This window comes from Colletotrichum aenigma (assembly GCF_013390185.1).
Source record: "Colletotrichum aenigma strain Cg56 chromosome Unknown KSG_Cg56_contig02, whole genome shotgun sequence".
Taxonomy (NCBI): domain Eukaryota; kingdom Fungi; phylum Ascomycota; class Sordariomycetes; order Glomerellales; family Glomerellaceae; genus Colletotrichum; species Colletotrichum aenigma.
The window spans coordinates 1,578,030-1,603,722 of NW_023500908.1; the positions used below are offsets into that span (position 1 = coordinate 1,578,030).

At 50.0% G+C, this 25,693-nt stretch overlaps 7 protein-coding genes across 7 annotated transcripts; 5 read left to right on the top strand and 2 right to left on the bottom strand.

Annotated features, from left to right (window-relative positions):
* Window positions 1-2,264: 2,264 nt before the first annotated feature.
* On the bottom strand, window positions 2,265-2,698 carry CGCA056_v002443 (uncharacterized protein; the record flags this gene model as incomplete). The annotated part of the gene is made up of 2 exons (XM_037317701.1): window positions 2,265-2,499; window positions 2,559-2,698. The coding sequence occupies 2 exons, from the start codon at window positions 2,696-2,698 to the stop codon at window positions 2,265-2,267; spliced, it is 375 nt and encodes a 124-aa protein (XP_037183504.1).
* Window positions 2,699-4,262: 1,564 nt separating this feature from the next.
* On the bottom strand, window positions 4,263-6,163 carry AGP2-4 (General amino acid permease AGP2; the record flags this gene model as incomplete). Its single annotated transcript, XM_037317702.1, has 2 exons — window positions 4,263-5,457; window positions 5,664-6,163. 2 exons carry the CDS (start codon window positions 6,161-6,163, stop codon window positions 4,263-4,265), a joined length of 1,695 nt encoding a protein of 564 aa, XP_037183194.1.
* A 4,494-nt stretch (window positions 6,164-10,657) lies between these two features.
* CGCA056_v002445 (uncharacterized protein) lies at window positions 10,658-11,491 on the top strand (the record flags this gene model as incomplete). The annotated part of the gene is made up of 2 exons (XM_037317703.1): window positions 10,658-11,363; window positions 11,436-11,491. 2 exons carry the CDS (start codon window positions 10,658-10,660, stop codon window positions 11,489-11,491), a joined length of 762 nt encoding a protein of 253 aa, XP_037183499.1.
* Window positions 11,492-11,982: 491 nt separating this feature from the next.
* On the top strand, window positions 11,983-13,062 carry CGCA056_v002446 (3'(2'),5'-bisphosphate nucleotidase; the record flags this gene model as incomplete). The annotated part of the gene is made up of 1 exon (XM_037317704.1): window positions 11,983-13,062. The coding sequence occupies one exon, from the start codon at window positions 11,983-11,985 to the stop codon at window positions 13,060-13,062; it is 1,080 nt and encodes a 359-aa protein (XP_037183501.1).
* A 1,543-nt stretch (window positions 13,063-14,605) lies between these two features.
* Window positions 14,606-14,902, top strand: CGCA056_v002447 (uncharacterized protein; the record flags this gene model as incomplete). The annotated part of the gene is made up of 2 exons (XM_037317705.1): window positions 14,606-14,707; window positions 14,774-14,902. 2 exons carry the CDS (start codon window positions 14,606-14,608, stop codon window positions 14,900-14,902), a joined length of 231 nt encoding a protein of 76 aa, XP_037183500.1.
* Window positions 14,903-15,437: 535 nt separating this feature from the next.
* On the top strand, window positions 15,438-15,792 carry CGCA056_v002448 (uncharacterized protein; the record flags this gene model as incomplete). The annotated part of the gene is made up of 2 exons (XM_037317706.1): window positions 15,438-15,599; window positions 15,706-15,792. 2 exons carry the CDS (start codon window positions 15,438-15,440, stop codon window positions 15,790-15,792), a joined length of 249 nt encoding a protein of 82 aa, XP_037183498.1.
* Window positions 15,793-20,586: 4,794 nt separating this feature from the next.
* Window positions 20,587-22,410, top strand: Ulk3 (Serine/threonine-protein kinase ULK3; the record flags this gene model as incomplete). Its single annotated transcript, XM_037317707.1, has 2 exons — window positions 20,587-21,180; window positions 21,253-22,410. 2 exons carry the CDS (start codon window positions 20,587-20,589, stop codon window positions 22,408-22,410), a joined length of 1,752 nt encoding a protein of 583 aa, XP_037183497.1.
* Window positions 22,411-25,693: the final 3,283 nt, after the last annotated feature.

The following is a 25,693-nucleotide window of genomic DNA, read 5'->3' on the forward strand; positions in this document are numbered from 1 at the left end:
AATGATGATATATAGCGGAACGCTGTAGCCTGACGAACTGATAGCCTGAATAACTGTAACCTATTCATAATTACCAGGCTGCATCAGTTTCATGTTTAAACGCCTTTCAGCACTTATAACAACTATTCCAGATATAATCTGGCCTATCATAAACCTAGTCTCATCAAAGTTATAGATATTAGAGTCTATAATACCATATTTCGCAATTATGTTCGCCATAAGGCGAAACCACACGTTTATTCCATCTGGATCTTCGCATTAGGCCCTCTTATAGTCATACTTGCGAAAAAAGCGCGTCCAGAGCTATAGTTGTCGCTTAATAAAGTTTGAAGCCCAGCGCTTCCCAACTGGGGGCGTATCGCAGTCGGCAAGCAGTCGATTAGCTATATCTTTAACACCACCAATCTGAGGAGGAAACAATTGGGAATCCAGGTTGAGAATATACTCAACAAGCTTTTCTTCTTCAGGCGCAGTCAATTTCCGCGAGTTAGGCGTGGTGTCGCGTTGTGATGATCTTCCCTTCAATCGATCGTATAACGTTGTAACTGGGACTGAGTAGATCCAGGCAGCCTCTCAGATACTGAGACTTAGTGTGTTTTTGATAGCTTGGACTGCTAGGACCACTTAAGCTTCTTTTTGTGTTGATGCTATTGTTATTGTGGGATTGACGTATAGTAGAAGTAAGAAGATGCTGTGGTTGCAGTTGGGTGTTCGGCTCGCTTGTCTGTTCGGCTCGCTTATCATTTATGTTATTAGCTATATAAAATATAAGTAACTACTAAAAATATTATTAATATTATAAAGGCAGTAGAAATAGTAGTATAAAAAGCTATTAACAAGTAATTTCGATACACCTAAAACTAAATAGTTTTAATATAATACTATTATATAGTAGAAATAGACTTTATATTAATAAAATAAAGATAATATATAATATACATATAAAGATAGATATTAAACTACTATAAACTATATAACTACTTTATGTAATAATAATAAACATAATATCCTTTTAGCTAATAATAAAAAGTTAGCTATATTATAAACTGTAGATTATCTTTATAAAAGAAGTATTATAGATAATAGGAATATTTTATTTTATAAAACCTATTATAAAATTAAAAATAGCTTTAAAATTAGAAACAACCTTATTTAATCAAATATTTTTATTATTATAACTATTTATTATAATAAATATCTTTAGTAATAAAATAGAAATAAATAACTAAAGATCTAAATAATTTTTAAATTCTCTAAATATTTTAGTAAGAATTTAGTGTTAATTAATAATATAAAACTATAAAAATTAGCTACTATAATAGAAATCTTAATAAAAAAGCTAAATATAATAATACAAAGGTTATTACTCTAATAACTATTTATAAACTTACTCTAACCTTTTTAAATATCTATATATAGATTAATAGTAATATTTTATAAAAGAAGATATTTACTATATAAAGCTATAAAAAATAGTTTAGTATATAATAAGAAGTATTATAGATTATAATAAACTTTAATTATAGTAATATTAATAGAATAAAAGATTTAGAGATAAAAGATATTAAGATAATATATAGCTAGAAAGTATTAATAGAGAATATTATAGTTACTTATAATATTACTATTTATATTTATTTTTTATAGAAATTATAGCTAGAGGAGATTAATACGTAGTATTACAACTACTTATGATATATTATTTATTTTTAGTTTTTTTATAGAATTTTAAGTTTTAAAAATAAAACTTATATATTAGGGGGGGAATACTACTATAGAGTAAGCCCTATATAGTAGTAATAAGTCACTATAAGTAACTACCCCACTAGATATATAGAAGAACAAGCAACTTTAACTTTACATATCCACACCTACATGTGTAGCTAGCATTAGAGGTGGTGCTGAACGGGAATTCGAAACCTTGATGCTTTCGCGGTCTGGTGGTGTTGAAGGCACAGCCGGTTGCGCCACATACTTGCGCCCCGGCTCGAATGTCTTGCAACTGCATTCGATTCAACAGCTTCTATACAGTAAATTCTCGTATGCTAGAGCTTCTTGCATATCCACTTCACGTTCACTAGATTTGATTCGCATTTTAACCAACGTTTGTGGCAATAAAGTACTATTGATGCTGAGTTTAACACCAGGCAGACCAGCCTAGCAACAACGGCGTATAAATCAAGCCGAGTCGTGTAGAATTGAAGATCCCGTGCATGGACGCTAGGATAATGGCTATGGTAACAGACATCCCCTCTCCCTTTCGTCTACGCAGGGACGCAGGCGAAGCTGGTGAGACCGTAGAAACCGCACTTATCCGTCGTCGTCTTCCACGAGAAGCAGTCTCCACAAACACGGTCGACGGTGACCCTGCAAAGCGATGATTGACCCTCGCCGTTGGAGCCCTTCCAGTCGGAAGACGTCAGGCCGCGGTCGGCTCCCGAGATGCGGGCCGAGACGGTGGAGCCAAGGGTCGCCGGGTTGGCGAACTTGTCAAATTTGCTGAGGTGTGTGTCAGCACCATTCTTCTTAGCCAGTGATTGTAATGTAGAGATGCTTACGCTGAGCACTGGCAGTCCTTGGCGGCAGTACCGCAGTTGCCGCGAGCAACGAGCTCAGCGTGTTCGGCAGGCTGCGCGCTGGGAGCAGCGTAGACGCTGGAAGCGAGGGCAAAGACGACGGGAACAATGGAGAACTTCATTTTAAAGATTGTAGGTAATTGGAAAGGTTGACTAAAGAATGAATACGGTTGAATGGACTTGAAAGAGTGTGATGGTGTTGCGGGCTAGAGCGGCGATCAAAAGCAAGGAATAACGCCAGCGACAACGCCGAGTATTTAATGCTCTGCTTATCCCCAGGCTAAGCAATGGCTCGTGTGCATGATTGGCAACACGCCGCCGAGCTTCCGGGCAGCCTTTTCCAAAAGAGTGAAATGAGACGAACTAGTAAGATTAGCCTTTGGGAGAAATGGCCCGGCGGGATGATTGAAGCTCGTCTCATGTCTTCGGAAGGCACAGCAATTTCCCCGTGAGGCGCGTTGAGACGAATGGGACCCGTGCTCTCTTATTATCAACTGAACGATAATAGATTAATCTGTCTTGAATCTGAGTTCTCAGCGCGCAAGTTGCGAGGCCTGGTGCTTGTGTTTTGTCGCAAAACGAGTCATGGTGAATGAAGCACGGGTCTGATAGAGACCCGGGTTCTGGGAATGCCGCGAAAGCGAGGCGCCCTTTCGCGGGGTCTTGAGCAGAATATTTGAATCATTGGCTATTGAACCTCGAGTTTGGTTCTTGAGAGTTCCGCTCGCGGGCTGGTCGCCCACCTTCGGGACATGAATTTCTTTCGATGTTCTCTCTTTGTGATTGGAGGACTTGGCGCAAGACTCCCAGGCCGAAGTTCCAGACCAAAATGAATAGGCCCCCTGCTCTCGCTCTACGGCTTGATCCGAATGGCGAACCATCTTTATCCGATAATCACTTTATCTACCAGTCCATCGGTTACCGGCAACGTTACGGTAGTCAAGTAGGGCACAAGTGCCACGCCGTTGACTGCCACGAGTAGTGGCTCCTGACCCTGCACGCCACACCCGTCCCGACCACTGGGGGTTCCAGTCCGCACGGGGCTTTTCTTCGCGGAATCTTTGACTCTCCAATGAAGTTGGCGTTTAGAATCCCGAATTCGGAATAGGCTAACATCAGCCGGTGATATCTAGTAATCAACCTTCTCCCGTAGTTGACGACTCTTTCCAGCACATCTGGTATCCATGTCACCCTTGAACTCAGCTTCAGAGAGCTCATCGAACAGAATCGTCCTCGGACTTCTTGCTGTTAGTTTGTCAAGTGTTTCTTGCGCATATGTATTTAGTAATAGTGTTTTCGATGAGCAGAGTGCTATCATCCGCCACTCTCGTCGCGTACGGCGTCCTTGTAGCCCGCATTATCCAGAGCCTATTCACCCACGTAGCAACGTAAGTTAAAATCGTGGCATGGAAGTCACGGCAACTGCAGATGTACACCCATGGGAATGTGAGAGAACTCGATGACATCCGGAAACTCTTGTTGGATCCACGATGGGTCCACGTGCTCGGAGACCCACCACGAGGGGACTTAGGTGAAATAATCGCCGATTTCTCGGAGCTGTTCCTCCACCATCACTCAAATTAAGCTGTTCAAAAAACGTCATTGTGATAAATATTCTTTTTAATAATTATTCATTATATATAAGCCTTCCTCTCTCATGAAGAAAGCCAAAGCAACCACCGCTCATTAGGCCTTCTCGCCCTTGATGACCTTATTGCGACCGATGCCAACCATCTGGAGCATCTCCCTCCAGAAGGTGTTCGGGGGCTCGCGCGTCATCAGATGGTCCTCGTACGCTTCGATGATAGGGCGGTCCCATTGCAGGTCCAGCACCTCGGGCCTGACGTACTTGGTGCGCTTGACAACCTTCCAGACAATGAACAGAATCGGCGCGACAATCTGCATCGTGTAGTTGGAGAAGAAGTCACCGACGCTGAAGGTGGGGCGGAAAGCGGACCATCCGTACGTAAGAACAACGATGGTCTGCAGGATCAGGGCGATCCACGCGCCGTAGGGCTGGAACCAGCCGTAGTACGGCAAGCGGCGGCGGTCGAAGTTCTGCACCTTGCACGCGCGGTGGAAGTTCAGGAAGGTGATGGACATGACGAGGTAATTGATGACGCCGCCGCCGGTGATGAGCGCGAGCAGCCAGTTGAGCACCTTGGCGGAGCCGCTGCCGCACTGCAGGAACGAGAGCATGGGGAAGATCATGGTGAAGGCGAAGCACCAGATGGGCACGCCGTTTTTGGTGGTCTTGCGGAACACGGCCGGGGCGCGGCCGTCCATCGCCAGACTGTACAGGGACCGAGTGGCGCAGTAGGTGTACGTGTTGCCCGCGGAGAAGATGGTGGTGAAGAGCAGGGCATTGACCAGGTGGGGGAGACCCTGGATCCCCAGGTTCTCCATCGCCATGACCCAGGGGGAGGCCGCGGCCGTGCCGCCGCCGGCGGTGCCGTCGATGTAGATCTTAACGAGGGTCGGGTCGTTGTACGGGACCACGATGCCGCAGGTCAGCGCGGCGCCGACGAAGAAGAGGCCGAAGCGGAGGTAGACCGTCTTGAACGCAGACTTGATGTAGAGGGAGGGATGCTTGGCCTCGGCGGCGATCATCGAAATGTAGTCGGGGCCGACAACGGTGAACGTGGCAGTGGCCAGAGCACCCATGAAGCCCTCCATGCGACCCGTATCACCGGTAGTCATGTACTCCGCGAAAGCCCCGGGATTCGTAAAGTGACGGAACCCGTACGCGTCGTGGGCCGGGTTGCCACCGACCATGGTGATGAACGTGAAGAGGAACAGGATGAAGATGAGCAGGACCTTGCCGCCGGAGAGCCAGAACTCGGCTTCACCGAACACGCCCACGGCAGCCACATTCATGAGACTAAAATCACACAATCGGCGTTTAGCATGCATACACAACACGTCAAGGGGTGAGAGAGAGAAGGCAAAGAAAGGGAGTCTTGAAGCGAGTGTCACGCGAGGGGCACAGAGAGCTCTAGAGCGTCCGGTCGGTCTAGTCGCTTTCGCTTGGCCCTGGCAGGAGGAGAAAAGAAGGTCAACAATCCCACAGGACCCGAGGTGACTTACCCGTATGCAATAATGATGGCAGCGCAGATACCCGCCGTCGGACCAGGCTCAGTAACCTTCTCGTTCCAGAATGAAAGTACAAGATTGAGCGCGGTGATTTCGAACGGGATCAGGAGTGCCTCGTAGAGGAAGTAGTTCCAGCCAACCATGAAGCCGAGAGCTTCGTCGACCCAGACACCAGCGAGACGGATGAAGCCGCCGGAGACGGGCATGTAGGTGCTCATCTCGGCGATGGAGTTGTTGACCAGGGCGACGACGCAGGCGTAGAGTGTGTATGCGATCAAGAGCGAGGCGGGGCCGCCCTTGGCAAGCCCTCCACCGATGGTGACGAACAGACCGGTTCCGATGGTGCCTCCGATGGCAATGAGCTGGATCTGGCGGTTGTCGAGACGGCGCTGCAGGCCGTCGGAGTTGTGCCGGACAGAGGAGCCGTAGCTGTCGAGGGAGACCCTCTGAGCGCCGGCAGACCCTTCCGGACCCTTCAGCTCTTCTTGCGCCATGGAGTATGGGGGAAGTGAATCTAATCAACCGGGCGGTCGGGCTGGTTTAGATTCTTCCCGCGATCGTGGTAGTGACAGTGAGACTGTAGAAAGCCACAGATTGCATGTGGAGGAACTTGAGGGGCGATTCGCGGGGGAAGCTTGGGGAATCGCGAAAAGGAAGGGGGATGACAGGAAAAGGGAAGAACAGGAAAAGCGCAAGGCAGATCTCGATGGGAAAAGGGTTTTGTTTTAAGAGAGCACCGCCGATCGGGTTGGGGGCGGCGCAGAATTTTTGACAGGAAAGGCAAAAAACTTTCAACGCGCCCAACGTGTCTGTCCGCCACACTCACACACTCACTCACACCAACAAGGCGCAAGCAAATGAGTGCGTCCTGGGCGTTCCTCGTGGCTGCACCAGAGATTCAGGGACAGGCTACAGCCACGAGTACCCATACAAAACATCCATGGGGACGTTAGATGTCCTGTGTGGAGTTGACGGGGACAGTCCCTGACTCTGCCCAGGGCTGCCCCATCCCAATCCTTCGGCGCGCGCAGGGCTAGGGGAGAATATTTCCGCAATGTCGTCATATCTTGCCTTAGTGGCTTTACTGAAGACGGTGGTTATTGGCCAATGTCGGGGTCTCACAGGCAGTCCGTTCGCATGTGGCTTCGGGGGGCTTTGTGTCTGAACATGGGACTTTTTATCAGTGACTAACAGTTCGCTGAATGGGCTATCGCAGAGTCCGAACATGCGACAGTATGCTCATTGGCTGGGTGTCATCATTTATCTTGCAGGGACGAGTTTCCACGTCTGGCAAGCGTACGCGGGGTGTCAGGAGCAGATAATCTCCATAGCGACGCTCATCCCAACAGTGACTCCAATGTTTTTGTGTTTCCGGCCTTCTGAAGGGACGAGTGGGTAGGGGTTCACTTTATGAGGGGAAGACACGCAGAGACAAGAAAGAAAAAAAGATGGGAACGGATGGAGATGGAGTCGGTGCCTCATGCTGCGCACCCTGGGAGGCAACCAATGAGGATTTTTCTGCCTCATCATCTCAGACCATCGTTCATGTACTTCTCCTCGGCGGCCAATGGCCAATGGGCTTCATCTTTCGGTGAGACTGTTAGGCTCTCCACCAAGAATCGCGCGAGGTTTTAGCGAGGCATGTTCAACGAATCCTAGACCGGCCGGCGACACGGCGACCCCGCTCTGTGTTGGGAGGTAATGAAAAAATAACGAAAAATTTGTCCAATTGTTGTCTAAACAGACCGCCGCGGCCAATCAGTGGTGCCGTGTTAAGAAGCTGCGGCAAATGTGTGAAATTCTAATGAGAGGCCCCAACCAAAGAGCGCCTCCAAAAGGCCATTCTTGTCCCACTTTATATGCAGCAGCCAGTCAATGCCCGACCATGGGATGTGGACACTTTGTTCCAATCGAGGCAAAGGACAAAATGAGGGTGGATCCGAATCTGAACCGGCGGCGTCGTCGTCGTTCCAGAGAGACAGCCGCTGCTCACAAGAGGCCTCTGAAGAGAGAGAGACAACATCAATCGAGAGTCGTCGTTGAAAGAAGCTTATCAATTCTGCGGAAAGGTTCTTGACAAGAGTGATCAGCCTCCCTGAATCTTTTGAGCCGCAACAATGTTGGGTGTGCGTGCGCCTCCTTTTTGATTGGCCAGGTTGGCACAGCTCTGGGCGCGACGGCACTCACTGCTGCTGGCTGCTGCTACTCTCTCTTCTCTCGCACACTCTCTCCGCGCCTGCTGAATGGGCGATGGTGTTTCATTCAGATAGGCAGGACGGGCGCAACATCCATGCCAGACATTCCCGCATGGCCAGTGCCAAGCGGTCTCTGGCACCCGTGTGGATAATGGTATGACGCCGAGTCTGGCGGCGTATCTGCTTCCGACCGCTTGATTGGAACGGGAGCGAACAAAGGCCCACGACGCCGTACGGCCCCAGTAGCAGCGGGACCGAGGCGGTGGGGGCAGCTCTCTCGGTCTTCCAATCTCTGCCGTTCAACCGCGATTCGTGGCCCTTGGCATCCACTAGGACGTCTGGGGGGGCCTTGACGGCGCGCAATGGTTTGCTGCATGTTTTCTGCAAGGCTTTTGGTGGATGACGTAGTGTACGCGCTGTTGGCGACGAATAATGTTGCGCCCGGCTTGCAGGCCAGGCCTTGTCGATTGTCAGACGAGGAACTTCCGCAAAGGGATACGAAGGTTTTTTTCCCCGTGTGTTCCTTTTCCCGTATATCGGCTGGCCTCGGCTATGGTTTGCGAGAGGCCGAGGGAAGAGACAGGTCTCACCGTCTTATCTAATGCCAACGCCGCCACGGTCAATCCGAGTCGAAGGGATTGGATTCGGTCTGGGCTGTGATGTTACTGAGGACCATTGCGGCAAATGATTGAGCTTGATGGTCAGCTGGTGTGTTGCTCAACATCGCCCCCAAACGCTATGGTTTTTTTTTTTTCGCCGTCATTGCTCGGCAAACTGGCCACAACCAGCTAATCCGAAATCTTTCAGACGAAGCTGCAATCCGATGACCGCCCATCATTGACGTGATTCTCCAAATCTCTTAGGCGACGTGATGAAAACTTCTGGCTTGATCCCGGCTCCGGGCATGTCATGCCGACCAACCCCATCAGCAGCGTCCGGATCGAATTTTCCTACAGGAAATCGTACCATGGACTCGGCAAAATCCCGAGTGCAAGAATTTGGCAGCTGAATGCACTGTGCTAGATCATATGGGTCATTGAATTCCACAATGAACGGGTCTTTCTGTCCGAAACTCTGTTTAAGAATCAGTCCTGGTTGTTCTTACAATCCCCAACACCGGAGTTGACTCCGGTACGAGTACGAGAATTTTGCCACCCAACTCCAACACGCGTTCACGTCGCAGAGTTGTTCTGAATGTTCTGCTGGAGGAGACTTCAATTGCATATCATCGAATTAGAGATTGATGCGAGCTTCTGAGTAAACAAATGTCGTACTTTGATGTAAATCGCACGTTTGATAATGGAGATGGATGCTGTTGATTGAAGGCTTAGCGGTATCGACCTCGAGGCAGACGCAGTTCCGACGGCGTGGAAATGACAGCCGCGGGAGCTAGTGCAACTCAATGCAGTCATCTTCGCGCAATCCTTCCCGGAAGGATTCTATCGAAGCGCCAGTGGCTGGATCCTGGAGTCTCGAGACAGACTTCCTGGCTACATATTGGTGTGAGGTTGGCAAGACGCCTGGAGACCAGTTCAATCTACGAAGTTACTTCTCACCTTCAACGCTCAAAGGACTTAGAGTTCCGTCTCTTTGACATTTTGCAACGTTGCAGCTCCTCCGCCGTCACACGGCTCAGTACTAGCAGGTAGGTCAATTAGACATCCATGAGCTTGGTGAAGTCTATCGATTAATCAAGCCACTCCGTTAAACCGTTGTATTCAATAGCTGATCTTCAATGAAGGAACAACGTCAGCTGCCGAACAAATTGCGACGCAAAGTTGTGATTTGATATGCAAGCAAGGATCGGCAGTTATGAGTATGCATCTCTTTGCAAGAAAATGGCAGTTCCCAACTCATAGTCTCCTACATGGTTACGCCGCCGTTGTTGCTGCATCTATACGCAAGATAGTTGAAAAGTCCTTGTCAACTACCGCTTGATTTTGATTTGGCAGTATCTTGAACCGGGTCCACCGCAACAACAACAGCAAGTTTTCCGTTGAATCGAACCTTGGGTATACTTTTAGCGATGTCAATGAAATTCTACCCAGCATTTTAGCCAAAACTAGCTCATTGACTTCAAAATTAAAACGGGGTAAGTATCTAATGATCGATCATGACGGTTGGGCATGTAACACGCTCTTCGCGCGCCCAAACACCACGAATGTTGGCTTGTCATGGAGATGTTCAAATGAGCAAGTACCATTTGAACACATCGCGGTCACAATAGGAACCCTCCGACTATCCATATTGGAGGGTTGAGTGAATAAAGTAGGTCATGCACGGCCAAATCCAGAAATCGCGGAATTGCCGTCTCTTCGCGCTAACTTCTTGTAGAGGTTGTGTTGATATTTTGCGATTTAAATCTCTCGCCAAACGGCATTTTCTTCCGCGGCATACATCTCGGGCGACGGATGCGAGAACAGGTGACTGTTTCGCTTGAGTGAATTAACAAATCACTCATCCGGATTTCAGCGTAAACAAAGCAGCAGCCAATGGCGTCGCACCACTGCTCAATACGGAGGTTCGGTAATGGTGCGAATGCTTCTATTCCCATTCGCTACTACCGGTAGGCAGCCATGAGCGGTGATCTCATAATAAGCTGCTGGTCGACACGACCGTTCTTGCATTTGCCTGCGATTACAATGATTACTTTGCTTGCATCTCTCGAATTTCACAACTGGCATCAATCTCCAACAGCCCTCCGCGGGGAGATTCCCTATCAAACTGACCCGGCTCGTTTTCCTATCAACCACGCAAGCATCTACAGGGCCCCTTGACGCCGATAAGAACACCATGTCGCTGTCAACCACCACCGAAATTAGCGCCTCGCTTCCCCCGGAATACACGGAAGACGCATCCGACGTCCAAGAAACGCTGCAGCCCGATACCCTGCGCCGAGCAGACCGCTTTATTCACTCAGCCAACTCTGCCGAGGCAGACTCCGGTGTCTATGAGACCAATCGCGAGATCGACTCGCTCCGCGAAAATGACCGTAAAATCGAGTTCAGCCGCATCGACTACTCCCTGAAGCGGAGGGGCGGAAGCGGCGGCCGCGACTCCACCGCGGCCCCAGAGATCGTCGCGCACCCCAAACACGTCTTCAATATTGAGCGCCCGCCTCTGGTCGTCCAGGAGCCGTTCGCGTATTACATCCGAGCCGTGTCCCGCAGCGGGTTAGGCGCGGTCGGGGTCAAATTCTCCAAGATTGGGAAGGGCAGCATCTGCAAGGCTTGGCTCGTGAAGAGGAAGCTCAACGCAACGAGCGACTGGGAGGCAAAGGAGCTGCTTTTTGATGTCAGGATTAACAACGATGTGTGCGACTGGATGGACGACAGCGGCAGGCGTCTTGCTGTTGAGGAATCGAGAGATGGCATCAATAGTTTGAACATCTTGGTGCCTTTAGAGAGGGCGATGCGCGATGCACTTGTCGCGACTTGGTGCGTGCGCCGCTGGGAATGCAAGGCGCTTGAATACCATCAAAAACGAACATGGAAAGAAAGTGAGTCGACTTCTCTCTTCTTCGGTGCTACGTCGAGAACCCAGATCCGGGTACGAAGCTTACGTTTTACAGGGAAACACATTATGGAGACATGCACATTTGGTCTCCCAGGGAGAGGTGGAGCTTGAGATATACCAATCAACGAACATTTGATACCCGTTATGCATTCGTCAATCTCTATCCCGTCACCCAATGCCCTTCCCCGCTTGATACCTCCCTCCGTTGCCCAGTGATCGGGTCCGAGAATCTGGAGGAAAGACCCACTTTTGCACTCGGAGCTTCCGAGGCCGATGCCGGCCACGCCACGGCGATTCTTCCGGCGAAAATTTGCGTCGAAAAGAGCCAAACCAGAAAAGCCGCGCTCAGGACTCTGACATCATCGCCCCCATTCAAACATCCATCATCAACAGTGACTCCCCGTAAAATTCAAATCTCCGACCTCATCCGCCTGACACCTGCAAACGTCGAATGTTCCCCGCAACCGATTTGCTGTAACTGAGCCACACATTCTTCAAAGCCCCTGCAGGATCACCGCTGCGCTGCAACTCGACCCGCTTGGCGTCGACTCACCTCATCTCACCTCATTTTCAACCTCCCATCATCGACGCGCAAACCAATCATGGACGGACCATACGCTCACGAACTAACCGTCGCCATCGCGGCCATCCAGCATGCCGCGAGACTAAGCCGACGCGTCCTGGTCGCCTCCGACAAGGGCGTCGTGACGAAAGAAGACCTCAGCCCCGTCACCGTCGCCGACTTCGCCATCCAGGCCCTCCTCACATCAACCCTGCACGCCGCATTCCCCGGCGACAAGTTCGTCGGCGAAGAGTCCGCGGCCGACCTCCGCGAGAACCCGGAGCTCCTCAAGTCGGTGTGGGCGCTCCTGCAGCAGGTCGCGAGCGAGAAGGAGCCGGACTCCCTGTGCAAACTGCCCGAGTCGCCTGAGCAGATGTGCGAGATGATTGACTGGTGCGGCCTGGGAGACCCGTCGCCGACGGGGAGGTTCTGGGTGTTTGACCCCATCGACGGCACCAAGACCTTTGTCAGAGGCGAGCTCTACGCCATCAATGTGTGTCTCATGGAGGACGGCAAGCAGAGCGTCGGCATCGTCGGCCTCCCGATGCTGGCGGCGGACGCGGAAGCACCCATCAACAACGACAGCATCGACCCCACCAGCACAGGCAGCATCATGTTCGCCGTCAGGGGCCACGGGACCTACATCCGCGCGCTGCCCGGGCCACTGGACCTCCAGCCGACGAAGATCCCCCGCCACGCGGACGGCGACAACCACCCCCTGGTCTCGGTGACCTGCATCGACGGCTCCGACTCGGCGGTACCGGGGATCCACAAGAAGGTCGCCGAGCGCCTCGGTGTATCGTACCCCGGCAACGACTTACTCGGCTGGGTGTTGCGGTGGGCGGTGCTAGGCTTGGGACAGGCGAACTGCACGTTCTGGGCGTACAGAAGGCGCGACCGTCTGGCTAAGATTTGGGATCACGCCGGTGCGATGTTGCTGTTCGAGGAGGTCGGTGGAAAGGTCACGGATATTGACGGAAACCCGGTGAACTTGGTTGCTGGCCGTAAGATGGTGGCTAACTATGGCTTCATCGCGGCGCCACCGGCGGTTCATGAGAAGGTGAGGACCGCCGTGAGGGAAACTCTAGAGGCTGAGGGTCACGCCCACCTCCTGGGTTAGATATACAGCTGCTTTTGACCAATATTTCATTTGCTTTAGCGCTTAAAATAACGAGTATCAGACGACACATGAACTATTTGAAAGGGTAACAGGGCTTATCATTAGAAACTCATATTAGAGCCACAGCAGAACTGATGATATCAAAATGAAGCTATCTGCAAAAGGGGCCCCAAACTTCCTTCAAAATGCGCGTCGCTACTTGATGTTTTCGAACTGCTGTATCCGTCAAGTATCCAACCAGCTGCATGCCACGTCCCTCCCAGTTTGCAGTTCGTAAGGGTTGTGGGAACCGTGGGTTGATCGGAGAAAGGTCCTCTTCTCTCTGCTCATAATCCAAAGCATTGAGACGTTAGTCTTGCTACTACCAATACCAGTCGACCTGCCCTCATTCGGTTCAAAGTTCCCAGGATAAAGACGTGACGTCCTATGCATACTTGGTACAGCGATGCAAAGCGAATTTAGCCAAGGTGGCATCGAAGACTACTCTGCCGGAATACTTCTCGGGTTGGGAATCATGTCATCCCCCAATCACCCCGCGGTCCCTAGTCTACGGCACCCGAAAGTGAACAGCCACCTGTGTAAGTCCACACCCGTAACCTTCCTAGGCCGGACAATTGATTCTATCTCGGAGTTCGTAGTAGATCCTTACGCCCCAAATCTGAAGCCTGAACGAACATTCTGAGGCGCAGGCCCTTCACTACTGTCTCAGTTGGCGTGACTGCAGTCCAACCTGTTCACCCATGGCAATTAGCGTTTCCTTGCCAGCCGGTCCTGCTTCTGGCACATCCACGTCAATATCTGTAGTTACTTATTCCGAGACATAATCCGAGCGTACCGCTTTTAAGACCGTCGGCGAGGGTCAAGATACTCCTTGCATAAGGAGTGCCGCCGGCTGCCGTGCACTACCAGTGAAGCATGGTATATTGAAAAGACTCCTACCTACGCGTGATCCTCCGGGAAGGTGTAGTAATGTGAGACAAAGACAACCCTCGAGAGGGAATTCACAACGTAGTAGATATGGTAGGTTAGTCTGAAAAAGAGAGTGTGAGACGAGCTGTTGTTAAAGGATGAGATCATGAGGTGAAGAGGATGAGTTTCGATGAAGTTAAAAACAACCTGAGTCAACTTGCTTTGCCTTACTCTGCTGTTTGTATTAACATCACAGTAGCTCAAACGGCATACCTTGCTAGAGTCGACAGTTGGGTTGCATCAGCAATTGCTTATGCTCCCAAGCATCGGGTGTGGAGCTCTATGAAGCACAGCTGTCGCATTAGTCCAGAAAGCACATTTCATTTTCAGAAGAATGCCCAGAGCTTTTCAGAAGAATGCCCAGAGCACTGATAGCACAATCATAGACATGACTTGCGGCACGACAACCTGATGAAAGCGCAAAATCTCTGGAAAAAAGCTATGACCGTTATGGTACGAAAACGATACCGAGACTTTCTGAGACTGGAGCAGAAATTCTCACTGCGCCACACATAGAACATTCCAATCTAGTCGCCGTGGATTCGTTGTCCAGCATAAAAGTTACACAGGCATCATGGATGGGCAATTGTCAGCCACTGCCCGACCTGTCGTCACCTATCTTAAGACCGAAGCGAACTGGTGGGTGCATATTAACTTTTATGTTGGAACAGCAGAGGTAATTGCCTAGATTGCCTCGACTTGGCAACCCGAGTCATTTCACGGAAAACTAGAACATCAGCACTCACGGGCATTTCCGACGCATCCGATTAGACAGGACCCTAGCCTTTTGCGCCCTACGTGGAAAGTTTACTGCGTATTGAGCGTCGATCTGCCCCCTTATCAGCCCCGTATCTATATTGCGCATCCGTAAAGAGCACAGATCACAGCACAACTCGTTGCGCTAACTTGCGCTGGGAGGAAGATGAACTCACATTTTCTCAAAGTGAGTTCGCCGCGATTGCAACATGCCCAAGTGCAATGGCAACATAGCTGTAGGACTTGATGATTGAGTAATATTTACTTTGCAAACCTAAATCAAATGCTTTACTTTTTACAAAGCATCTCACGGAATTCATTACCCGAAAGCGGCCCTTGGGCAACTCGCCCCGGCTGGATCGAATGTCTCCTGTTCCTGCGGAGTCGCGATGTGGGTTCCCTTAGAAACTCAAAGTAATTAAACTGAACCGACAAGGCTGAGCAGGCCCCTTTTGATCGTACTTCGGGTTGAATCAAACTACCGACATGCACGAATTCGGGAGTTTCTTCGGAGTGGGCGCACTCGTTGTAGACTATAAGTATCCAAATCGTCCGCTGTCGGTTTACTGTTGAATTCTTGTTATCAATCTCACTCTACATCACCAACGTCCACACAGTCCTTTAAAATACCCACACGACAACTCGCCATCATGCAGTTCTTCACCCAGATCCTCCTCCTGGCCTGCGCCACCACCGGCCTGGCCAGCGTCGCTCAGAGCCCCAACGGCATGCTCAACGTCATCGAGACCCGCCAGATGCAGTGCATTAAGAGCAATTGTGGCGGTGTCGGCGCGGCTTGCGCTGGTGCCTGGGTAAGTAATTTCACGGGGTTGAATGAAATTCTTCATTCAACCCAGCTTCTTTATTACTCGGTTCCGAGTCTGTGGTGTAGTTTGAGCACTGGCTAACTTTCGACAGTGCTGTGTTCGTTACAACAGCGATGGCTGCAAGTGCATTCCTCCCGGCGACATCTCCGAGCAGGGTGAATCTTGCCCCAAGGCATAGATGGGTTGAGGAATTCAGGTGAAGGGAGGCTTTGGCTGTGAGGGGTAGACAGCAACGCAAATGACTAGCACTTATTTTCTCATTGCGAATACGCCACGCTGTTCTTCCGCAACTTTGATCACCACTTCAAGGGTAGTTGAGATCGGCCTCGTGAATCAACTTGGTCTCAGTGTCATATGTCATCACGTACCTGACAAAGGGTGCGGATGACATGTCTCGACAACAAGGCTGCGAGGTAACTCATTATACGTGCCCATTTCTTTTACCTGAATAAACCAGCGAGCATGACCGTCGCACGACATCAAGTCGCGTAGAATGACTAGTTCTAAGTATGGGAAACGGCTCAGTACAGAGGATAAAGCATTTTGTTCATGCAAATATGGCAATAATTATATTTTACTCACAGTGTCCTAAACATTTGTAAAAGGAAGACAGTAGTATTCGGCTGCGAGGTCTCAAGGAGTGCAAGATACCCGAGGGACGGTCGAGGAGACGACAATTGAGCATTTTGTAGATACTGAATTCCACGTCAATCGCCCAGTGATTGATCCGACTACGAGGGTATCTGTCGGGCACGAGATTCAATGAGACATACTAAACAAAGTCCAGGGGTCCCTGATAACATGAGAACAGCTATTTGAAGCTTGAGACTCATCTCACAAAACCAATCCACACGTGCATCTAGCTTATTTGCACCAAGTTTTGTTAATACGCTCAGTCTCCAGCAAACGTGAGTTGACTGATCATCTACAAAACACCCAGGACTAAGTCAAACAGTTTTAATCGAGTTAAACGTATACGGTGAAGCTATTCCTAAAGAACGTTCATTTCATTCCGAAACGGCCATTGATCACATCGTCAAACACTGAAACCCAATCGAAGGCGGGAAGTCCTAACCAAAGACGCACGTCTAGACGACGCTATTAGAACTCCACCGAGGTATCAAAGTAAAGCGAAAGGAGAAACAGAAGTGACAAAGAATACAAATACATAAGATCACATGACGCAAATGTAATCTCCGACGTGTTGAACAAGATACGTTCAGAAGTATCATCAAAGTTACATGAGTTATTGATGAAAGAATGCTGGGAAAGGGGGAGAGTGCCCCTAATCAATGCACTACAGCTTCATTCAAGTCGAAGTCGTCAATCCAGTGGTGACTGTCGATTTTGCGGTGAAGAAGGCGTGGATATCGGGTGTTCGAGTGGGATGGCGCAGTAGGTATGACGGGTTTTGAGCCGCTCGTTGCACAATCTTCTGCAACATTTGGTTCAGAACCTGTGCCGTTACTCGTTCTTCCACGGTTACACGAAGCAAATGCTCCGTGATGAGGTCGATGAGGTCGGCAAATGCCGTGCCTTCTTCGCAACGCTCGTCTCGACGCAGAATGCGAATAGCCTCCTCCACCGCTGGGTGGATTGTAGCCGAGGAACTCTCTTTCTCCTTGTGCAACCTGAAAAACTTCACCTCCGGCTCGTCCCTAGCACTTGCAAAACTGTTGATAGCGTTGAAGCCGTACAGCATCCACACAATGTGTTCAAGAAGAATGCATGCCATGGACCAAATATCATATCGTCTGCCTCTTGGCCGATCCTTATCGACGTACACCTCGGGTGGTTCGTATGATGGGGTAGTCGCTTCAGTAAGTGTTGGCCCATATCTTAATTGAGTTGCCTGTGCGTGGGTTCGAGACACACCAACGTCTGCAACTGCTAGCGTCCCATAACCCCCTCGCTTGAAGTGTAGGATGTTCGCTGGTTTCAAATCTCCATGACGAAAGTTGATACGGTGAAGGCTGCTGAGTGCGCTGGTAATCCCCAACATCTGCTGCAAGGACCATATCATGAGATCGTGATTCGCGTCGTTGTGTTTCCAGAAGTCCCTCAGGTTTCCACCTTCTGCCCAAGGAAAGCTTATGAAGAATGACTTTTCGCAGTCAAAACAGTTAAGATACTGAATGATGTGCGGATGATTGAGACTTTGGATATTCTCTAGATTCTTCCTCTCCTTGGTAAAGTGATTGGCATTCTCCAACTGCTTCACGGCAACAACTAGGTTGGCAGTAAGCCCAGGCTGAATAGTGTTAGTGGTTATCTTTGTGCATTGGCGATGATGAACAACACCCACCAGATGATTTTTTTGATGTGCTGAATGTAAAACGCTTTTGTAGACAATGCTGTGATGGGCGCCCTGCACTACGTCCCCTTTTATGAAAGGTAAGGGACATAGTGGGTTGGCTGTGATGGTGGCTCCATTTGTTTCCACTACCGGCGCAAGGACGAGCCACTGGCTCCGTAGGAACAACTCAACTTTTGGCTCTTCCCATTGTCGGAACGAGTGGACCTCCTTGCTTGGATTGGATGTTCGGATACCTCCTCTGGCCGGGACAGCTGATTCGGAAAAGGGCAGGTCATGGTCTGTGAGGCCTTCCTTCATTAGGTCTTTGATTTTGTGTTTCTCGCCAATGATTAAGAGAATCGCGAACAACTTCTTTGCATCGCGGACTATTCTCGTTGTCATGTCGTCTCGAGATAGCCGACTCCTCCAGCTTCTTGGTAGCTCATGCTTGAGGGTTTCTCGGGTAATAACCCCGTCAATCACGTCGCATGGCAGGAATCTCAGTCCCCCTACTGTGCAATCTAGTGTAGATTTGTTTAATCGTGAGAATAAAGTTGTGGAGTCCATTGTCTGAGACTCCGGGAAAGCTTCTTGCGCCAGTTGGTGGCAAAACTGATGGATGTGGAATCGCGTAGACCGAGATTTGGAGCATTGCCTGAACTGCAAGGCTCGATAGCGGGGGTCGAGGCATAAATGTAAGATAGGTGTCGTCACGCCGGATGCTAGAGCGACACTGAAAAAAAGGCATTCAAACAAGGCATCTATGGATACTCCACGTTCGAGTCTTTCATGGTTGCCTTCCCGTTGTTGCCTTGGACAAGCCACATGGCTCAGCAAAATGGCGTTGACTCAGCCATCGGAAGGGCATGTCACGCATTGCCAATGCCCCAGCCTGATGAGCCATGTATCCAAGAAGCTCGTCAAGATTGGCCATTAGCTGCAAACTCCAACTCCTCTCACACTATTTGAAAAGGGTTGATGGAGAGGGTGTCCTCAGGCCAGCTGTTCGTGCATATCGGAAGTTGGAACAGTCGACTGCACCAATGACAACCGAAAGCACTAATGCATGTCACACATCCAAAAGTCACAGCCTGATTTTGGGTCGGTCTTTGTATTCCCCGAAAGCAGCATAGTGTAAGTAGATAAGGAATGGGAACCCCGCTTCTTGCCAAGACAAGTAGTATGCACCTCATATTGACTGCATGCTCTGCCATTGCATTGCCATCATCAAGCAGGCTGGTTCTGTGCTCTCGGGTCCTTTGTTGGTTGAACCCAGGTTCTCAAGCCTCATTGTCTATGTTGTACTTCCGCAGTTGCGGATGCGAGCATGAACCTACAGTATGCCTCTCATGCCAGATGGTCCGACTCTCCGGGTCGAAAGAGTGGGTTACGCTGACTTTTGTTTCATTTTTCCCATTGGAGTCCCAATTCACATCCCCGGCCATAGATTTGACATGAGAGACACGCCAGAGTCAGATGATACCTTACTCAATAACGCCCATTCCATGATAGCGGTGCTAGTAACTAGTCCGAAGCGTTCTCATGCATGCATGACACCACAGCCCTCAGCAACCTCGGTCAGATCAGACCGGTCTAAGTTTCCTTCATGCGAGCGTATCCGGTTTCTTATCGGCAGAGCCGCGGCCGGTATTGAAAGCGAACCATGCAAACCACATGGTAGCCTGGCGTTGGAGTGGCTGTATACGGTATCCTAAGCCGCATGAGGGTGGGATCCATATGATGACCGTGGTGAGATCACCGGGTCGCATGCATGTGTCAAATCAGGTTGCTCTCAGTGATCGCGTATTTATCCATGTCAATCCCCAAGTTGCTTACACTGAGAGATCATTGTGCATACTCGCAGAAACTTGCATTCAGGGCTGGTTGCTAGGCTCTACAATTGGTGACACTTGCGTTTCTGGCATTGCAGAGAAAGTTCGTTTATCTGGATATATTGAAAATAAAGACACAGCTTTCCCCTCTTAACTCAACATCAGTCGTCGCATACAGATCATGCCGCGCGAAGCCATGGTTTGTACTGTGTCTTGGTCAAGTAACGGGCGGAGAGCATTTAAAATGTCCATGGAAGAGACTGCCCCGAAGACGCACTAAAATGGGTCCAGTCTGCAGTTAATGCGGGGTATATCAGGATTCATTTATTCGATGTCCTGTACATAAATGTCGAATGCCGCTGCGTCCGGTGTTGGTCGTGCAAACCGCCTCACATTCAACCCACCTCCCTGGAGTGCAGGCAGTGCGCAGCATCCCCGGTGTTATGGGATGTTTATCGTTTCTGTGCTCCCTTGATTGGCCTCGGCCGCAGGTGAGGCTTCTTGGCAACGGAGAGGGCAATAGCGGCCTTATCCAGCCCCAATGTACAGAAATAACCAAGGTTCCTCCCAGATAGAAGGAGTTCCGGTGGCAGCACCATTGTCTGGCGCTACCAGCCTTCGGAAAAGCTCCTCGGCTACCATCATTGTCCAAGACGACCGCAGTGCAGTCAGTTTGTCTGATCGTGCCGCGCACTTCAAGGTTCGCCGAAATTCTTCCGCCAAAAGCTCCATTGCGCGGAGAAAATCTAGCATTTTATCCTTTTCTTTCACCCCGGGCAGCCGAAGAAATACGAACGAAAGCCTTCAGTCTACGAGGCTAACATCGCCTCCCTTCGACGAAAATATGGCCGACATTTCTTACGGGAGCCTGAAGCGGCACATGGTGATCCCTAAACTCGAGCCTAATGATCGGTTCCTACCCCGTTCGTCCCTTGAGAAACTGGTGACCGAGGCGTCTGTCACTGATGCCTTAGAGCAAGAGCAAGAAAACAATCCCATGGACATTCCGAAGCTAGTTGCTTTCATTTGTGGCAAGCATGGAGCGAAGAAAATATTCGCTATTCTGGTGTGGACCGAGCAGGTCTCTTTGATTAAATGGTTCTACGAGAATGGAGTTGTAGACGACATGCTTCCGATTTATGAGGACCCAAAAGACTACGTCTACAAGACACTTGGAGGAAGACACTCCAACAAAGACGCCATCAAAAGACTGATTAAAACTTCCAGGTGGTCCGCCCAAAGGATCGACGCCTTTTGCAATCACGATCAATGGCAGTTTCTGGTTCCAGTATTTCGCGAAAGCCAATTCAAGTACTCTTTCGACATACAGTGTCGAATGCCATTTCTTCGCAAGCAAACAGATCCAAAGGACAGCCTTTTCAGTACTGTTGAACAGATCTGCATCCACAAAGCTCACTTGGAGCCAGGTTCGAATACTGTGAGTGTCTATATGATGGCTTCCCGTGATCTCCATTGCCATTTGAGAAGGACTGGCTAATAAATGTTCTAGCATCTTTCGTTCGACAAGGAAGGTCACCCTTTAGTGGCGATTAAATCGTTGAAGGATCTCAATCGGAGCAACATAGATTTTCAGCGCGCGGCTGACACTGAAGCCGAAGTACTGCAAATGATCAGAGACCTGCGTCATCCTCACCTCATCCGAGCCATTGCGTATTACACTAGGGGCAATCAACACTTCTTGGTGTTCCCATGGGCGGCAGGTGGAAATTTGCGTGATTTCTGGCAGAAGGATCCGCCTCGGAAACTTGATGCAGATTTCTTGGCCTGGGCCTTCACCCAGCTTTCTGGTCTGGCATCGGCAATGGAGAAACTTCACTCATCAGACCGAAATTGCCGGCATGGAGATCTTAAGCCCGAGAACATTCTCTGTTTTGAGAACACCAATCGTGCTGACGCCCTCGTACAGCCTTGGCTTGTCATAGCAGACGTCGGACTTGCCAGAGACCACAATCAAGCAACCGAATTTCGAATAGGAGCCACCAGCACATTGAGCGGAACGGTCATGTATGAGGCACCAGAGGCTGTCATACGCAAAGACAAGCCGCGATCTCGTCGGTACGATATTTGGTCCATTGGATGTCTCTACTTTGAATTTCTCATCTGGATGTTGTACGGAAAAGACCAGCTTTCTCGCTTTGGACAGGATATTACATCCCCAGATGGTTCGCGCAAGTTCTTCGAAGTCATTGGACCTGGGACAGCAAGACTCAAACCACGAGTTCAGAAGTGGATTGAATGGATCAGCGGAGATCTGCGCTGCTCGGAGACCACAGCCGTCCACCGTCTTTTGCAGCTTATCCGCCTCAGACTGCTCGTCGTTGACGTAGGCACGGTCAGAGCGTGGACGCCGGGAAGCGCTCGAACCCAAGGCAGAGCAACGATTCGCGAGGCTGATGAAGTTACCCCGGGCATCATTCGAACTTACACCAACACCGCCGACATTACAGACGGATCGGACATGTCCTCTCGAGCCACTGCACTTGAAATGGATGATACTCTAAAACTTATCTTGGACGATGCAACTAGCTCTCGGACGGAGACACAGTGGATGAATTGGCAAGCACGCTCACCAGGAGCACCGGGACAGTATGGGAATACATTGGCGCCCTCCGATTTAGGTATCCACCGAAGGCCGGGACGTGGATGAACCAGGTCATGAATGACTTTGCTAGGTACCATTTCCCCTCAAAGCACCAAACCCCAACCCGCAGAAGAATCGGACCCGGGTGTCACCAGTAATGGTGGCAATTTCAACATGGATGTAGGGTTGCGGCTGTTCCCGACTTCGTTCGAGAAAAGAAACTAATCGTTGTAGTATGTGCGTCAAATCACAGTGAATTGAAGGCTCTGAGACATAGCTAATGGCTACCCTTGATATCAGAATGTAAGTGTAGTGATCATTATGTATCCATATTCCCCCTTCCCAGGAAGCAGACTAACATTGTGTAGTTTGTATGGATATTTGTTCTTGCGAAACCCTGTCTCGTCGCTGATGTCCCAATCGCAGACGGTTTGTTCCCAACTCTTCAGAAACAGCCAGTTTTCCCAGTCTAATTTTCCAGCCGGTGAGTAAATCTTTTCCTCAATTTTGTATTTGAACATACTAGGATGCTGATAGCTCGGCCGATGTAGCTCGATGACGACTGGGAGTTCAATCCCGACCACGGCATTGCAAGATCTGTTCTTGATGAGGTTGGAGAACATACTCCCGAGCCGCGCGACGAGGGTATTCTGCTTTGCTCTCGTTGTCGTAAGCTGTCTCTGTGGTCTCTTAACTGCGAGTTCTCGGACACACCAAATGGCTTGGCTGTCAAAGCGAGAGACTGCATGCTTTGCCGCTTGTTGTCAATGGCCACCGAGTCATTTGTGAACAGGCTCTACCACACCATCAAGTTTTCGAGGTTCAAGACGTACCTTGTAACAAGCGAAAGGCCGAGGCAACCGATAGCATGTCTTTATGTAACTCCAGGTATACATCATATCCATGCATGGAACTTGTTCTTCACGAATACATGCTGATCAGCGCTGGAGGTTTTCCACTTCTCAACATGCAACTTGGCGTTCCCCAACTCCGAACCCCTGGACACACACTGCACATCAAACTCATCGCTCGATGGATTCGCGACTGTGACCAGAGGCACGACTGCTGCCCCCATAGCGACACATTTCTTCCCACGAGGGTAATCGAAGTTGGGAATAGCGATTCGAAACAATGCCGACTGATTTGTGCAAACCGCGGCCAGACCAGCCCAGGCAAATATCTCGCTCTCTCTCACCGATGGGGCTCGCCTGACCAACACCGGAAGTTTTGCACCCTTTCATCCAATATTGACAGCTTCCGGCAAGGCATCAACATGGCTGAATTGCCCCGTACCTTCCAAGATGCCATCAACACCACGCGAAGTCTTGGCGTCGATTACCTTTGGATCGACTCCCTTTGTATCGTCCAGGATGACCCTGATGATTGGATAAAGGAATCTCGTCTGATGGAGCGCGTTTACAGCTCCGCGTACGTTACTCTTGCCGCAAGCTGCGCCAATGGTACCGAAGACGGCTTTTTGAAGCCGAGGCCATTTAGACATTGCGTTAAGATGAGATCACAAAGAGACACGCCATACTACGTTTGCAACTCGATTGATGACTTTGGTCGCGATGTTGACCAAGGAGAGTTGAACAAACGAGCATGGGTACTACAGGAGCGGGCGCTTTCACGTCGCACCATATACTTCACCGAAAATCAAACATACTGGGAGTGCGGAAATGGTGTGAGATGCGAGACCTTCACAGCAATGACCAAGTAAGCTCCCGTCCGGAAACAAAACAAAAAGGCTCCCGGTAGAAAGTAGAGTAACAATGGTGTAGTCGCAAAGCATCTTTCCTCGGAGACTCAAATTTCCCCCACTCCATCGACGGTCATGTCAGGGGCATGAAAATTCAGCTTTTCCAGGGCCTTTATGAGAGATACTCAGATCTCGCTCTTACTTCGAAAGGCGATAGGCCTGTCGCCATACGTGGTCTTGAAATGCGGTTGATTCGCACATTCAAGACAGTCGGCGGGTTCGGCATGTTCGAATGCTACCTGCATCGATGCCTACTATGGCATCGTTCAGGGCCGCATCTCAAGCGCATCGATAAGAATTTGTTCCGCGGCGATCGCGTACCGTCATGGTCGTGGATGGCATATGATGGTGGAATCAGATACTTGGATGTTCCTCTTGGAGGTGTTTCCTGGGCTTCTGATATTGTGTCACCCTTTCAGCAGTGGACGCCTCAAGAAGCTAACAAGACGGACGAGTTGGACAAGCCATGCGAGATTCAAGCACCCACGTGGGAGCTTGTAGCACCTCAAAGCCTCCCTCTGAAGTTAGATGAGTCTGACTATGATGGGTTTGCTAGTCTTAGTTGTATCATTCTCGCAAGGACCAAAGAGGAGCAGAATGAGATGACGCGGTCTTTCTTCGTCATCATCACTCGTCCTGTCAACGCAGACTTCAAAGAGCGGCTCTGCGAGAGAGCTGGAGTTGCCGTTCTGAAGGAAGAGCATATCGCTTTCAGCAAAGGAAGTCGAGCATGTAACCTCGTGTGAGCTAGGTATTACGCTCTGTCAATTAGTTTCTATGCCTCGACTCTGTCAGCAATGCTTTCTTGGATCTCGGCCTTAACTGAATAACACTTTTCGATCGAATTGAGAAATTCGTGCCATTCAATGCCTCGACCGTTCTACAGCCATATTCCCGGCAATGTCCGGGGTCTTTCTCCGACCACCCCTGCTGGTCGGGACCCCTCCCGCGGAAGCCCCTCCGACTTATCATGCTGTCCGTATCTTCTTTATTCAACGATATTATCCGCACCCAGACTTCCGGCTGAGGGGTTCGGATGCTAATGATACCTTATCTTCCAGTGGGGTAAGGAGGATCGTTGGAGAGAGGCCGTCACGCGGTTGCAACGTGCCGCCATTGTCAAGGGATCCCAACGGTGGACTTTAGAGTTCGACGGTAATTGGACAAGCATTCGCCGTGCCGGGACGAGACCTGTCAAGACGATAAGCGGGAACGCCGCCTCCCCCCCCCCCCTCCCCTCTTTCCGGGGAAAACGGGCAGCCATTTCAAAAGTTCCACCCTTCCCCTCCCCCAGCCTCGGTCTAGATAACTGACCACGAACGAGAGCGATTCCGCCTTTGGAATTGGGTGGGGAAGACGCGCCTCTGATAACGATTGCTCTCGAGCTGGGATCCATGGCACGTTACGGTTGAATGCTCGGGTGACCGTTATCATTACCATGGGCGACGTAGGCAACTTCCTTCTTCGGGGATGAGCTGGTCTCGATTCAATTGACCAATGGACTTATATGAGGGATGCGTCGGGCACATTTCATGCTACCTTAGGCTACTGTTTCCCGTCTCCTCCCCGCAGACCGACGACGTCCGGTGA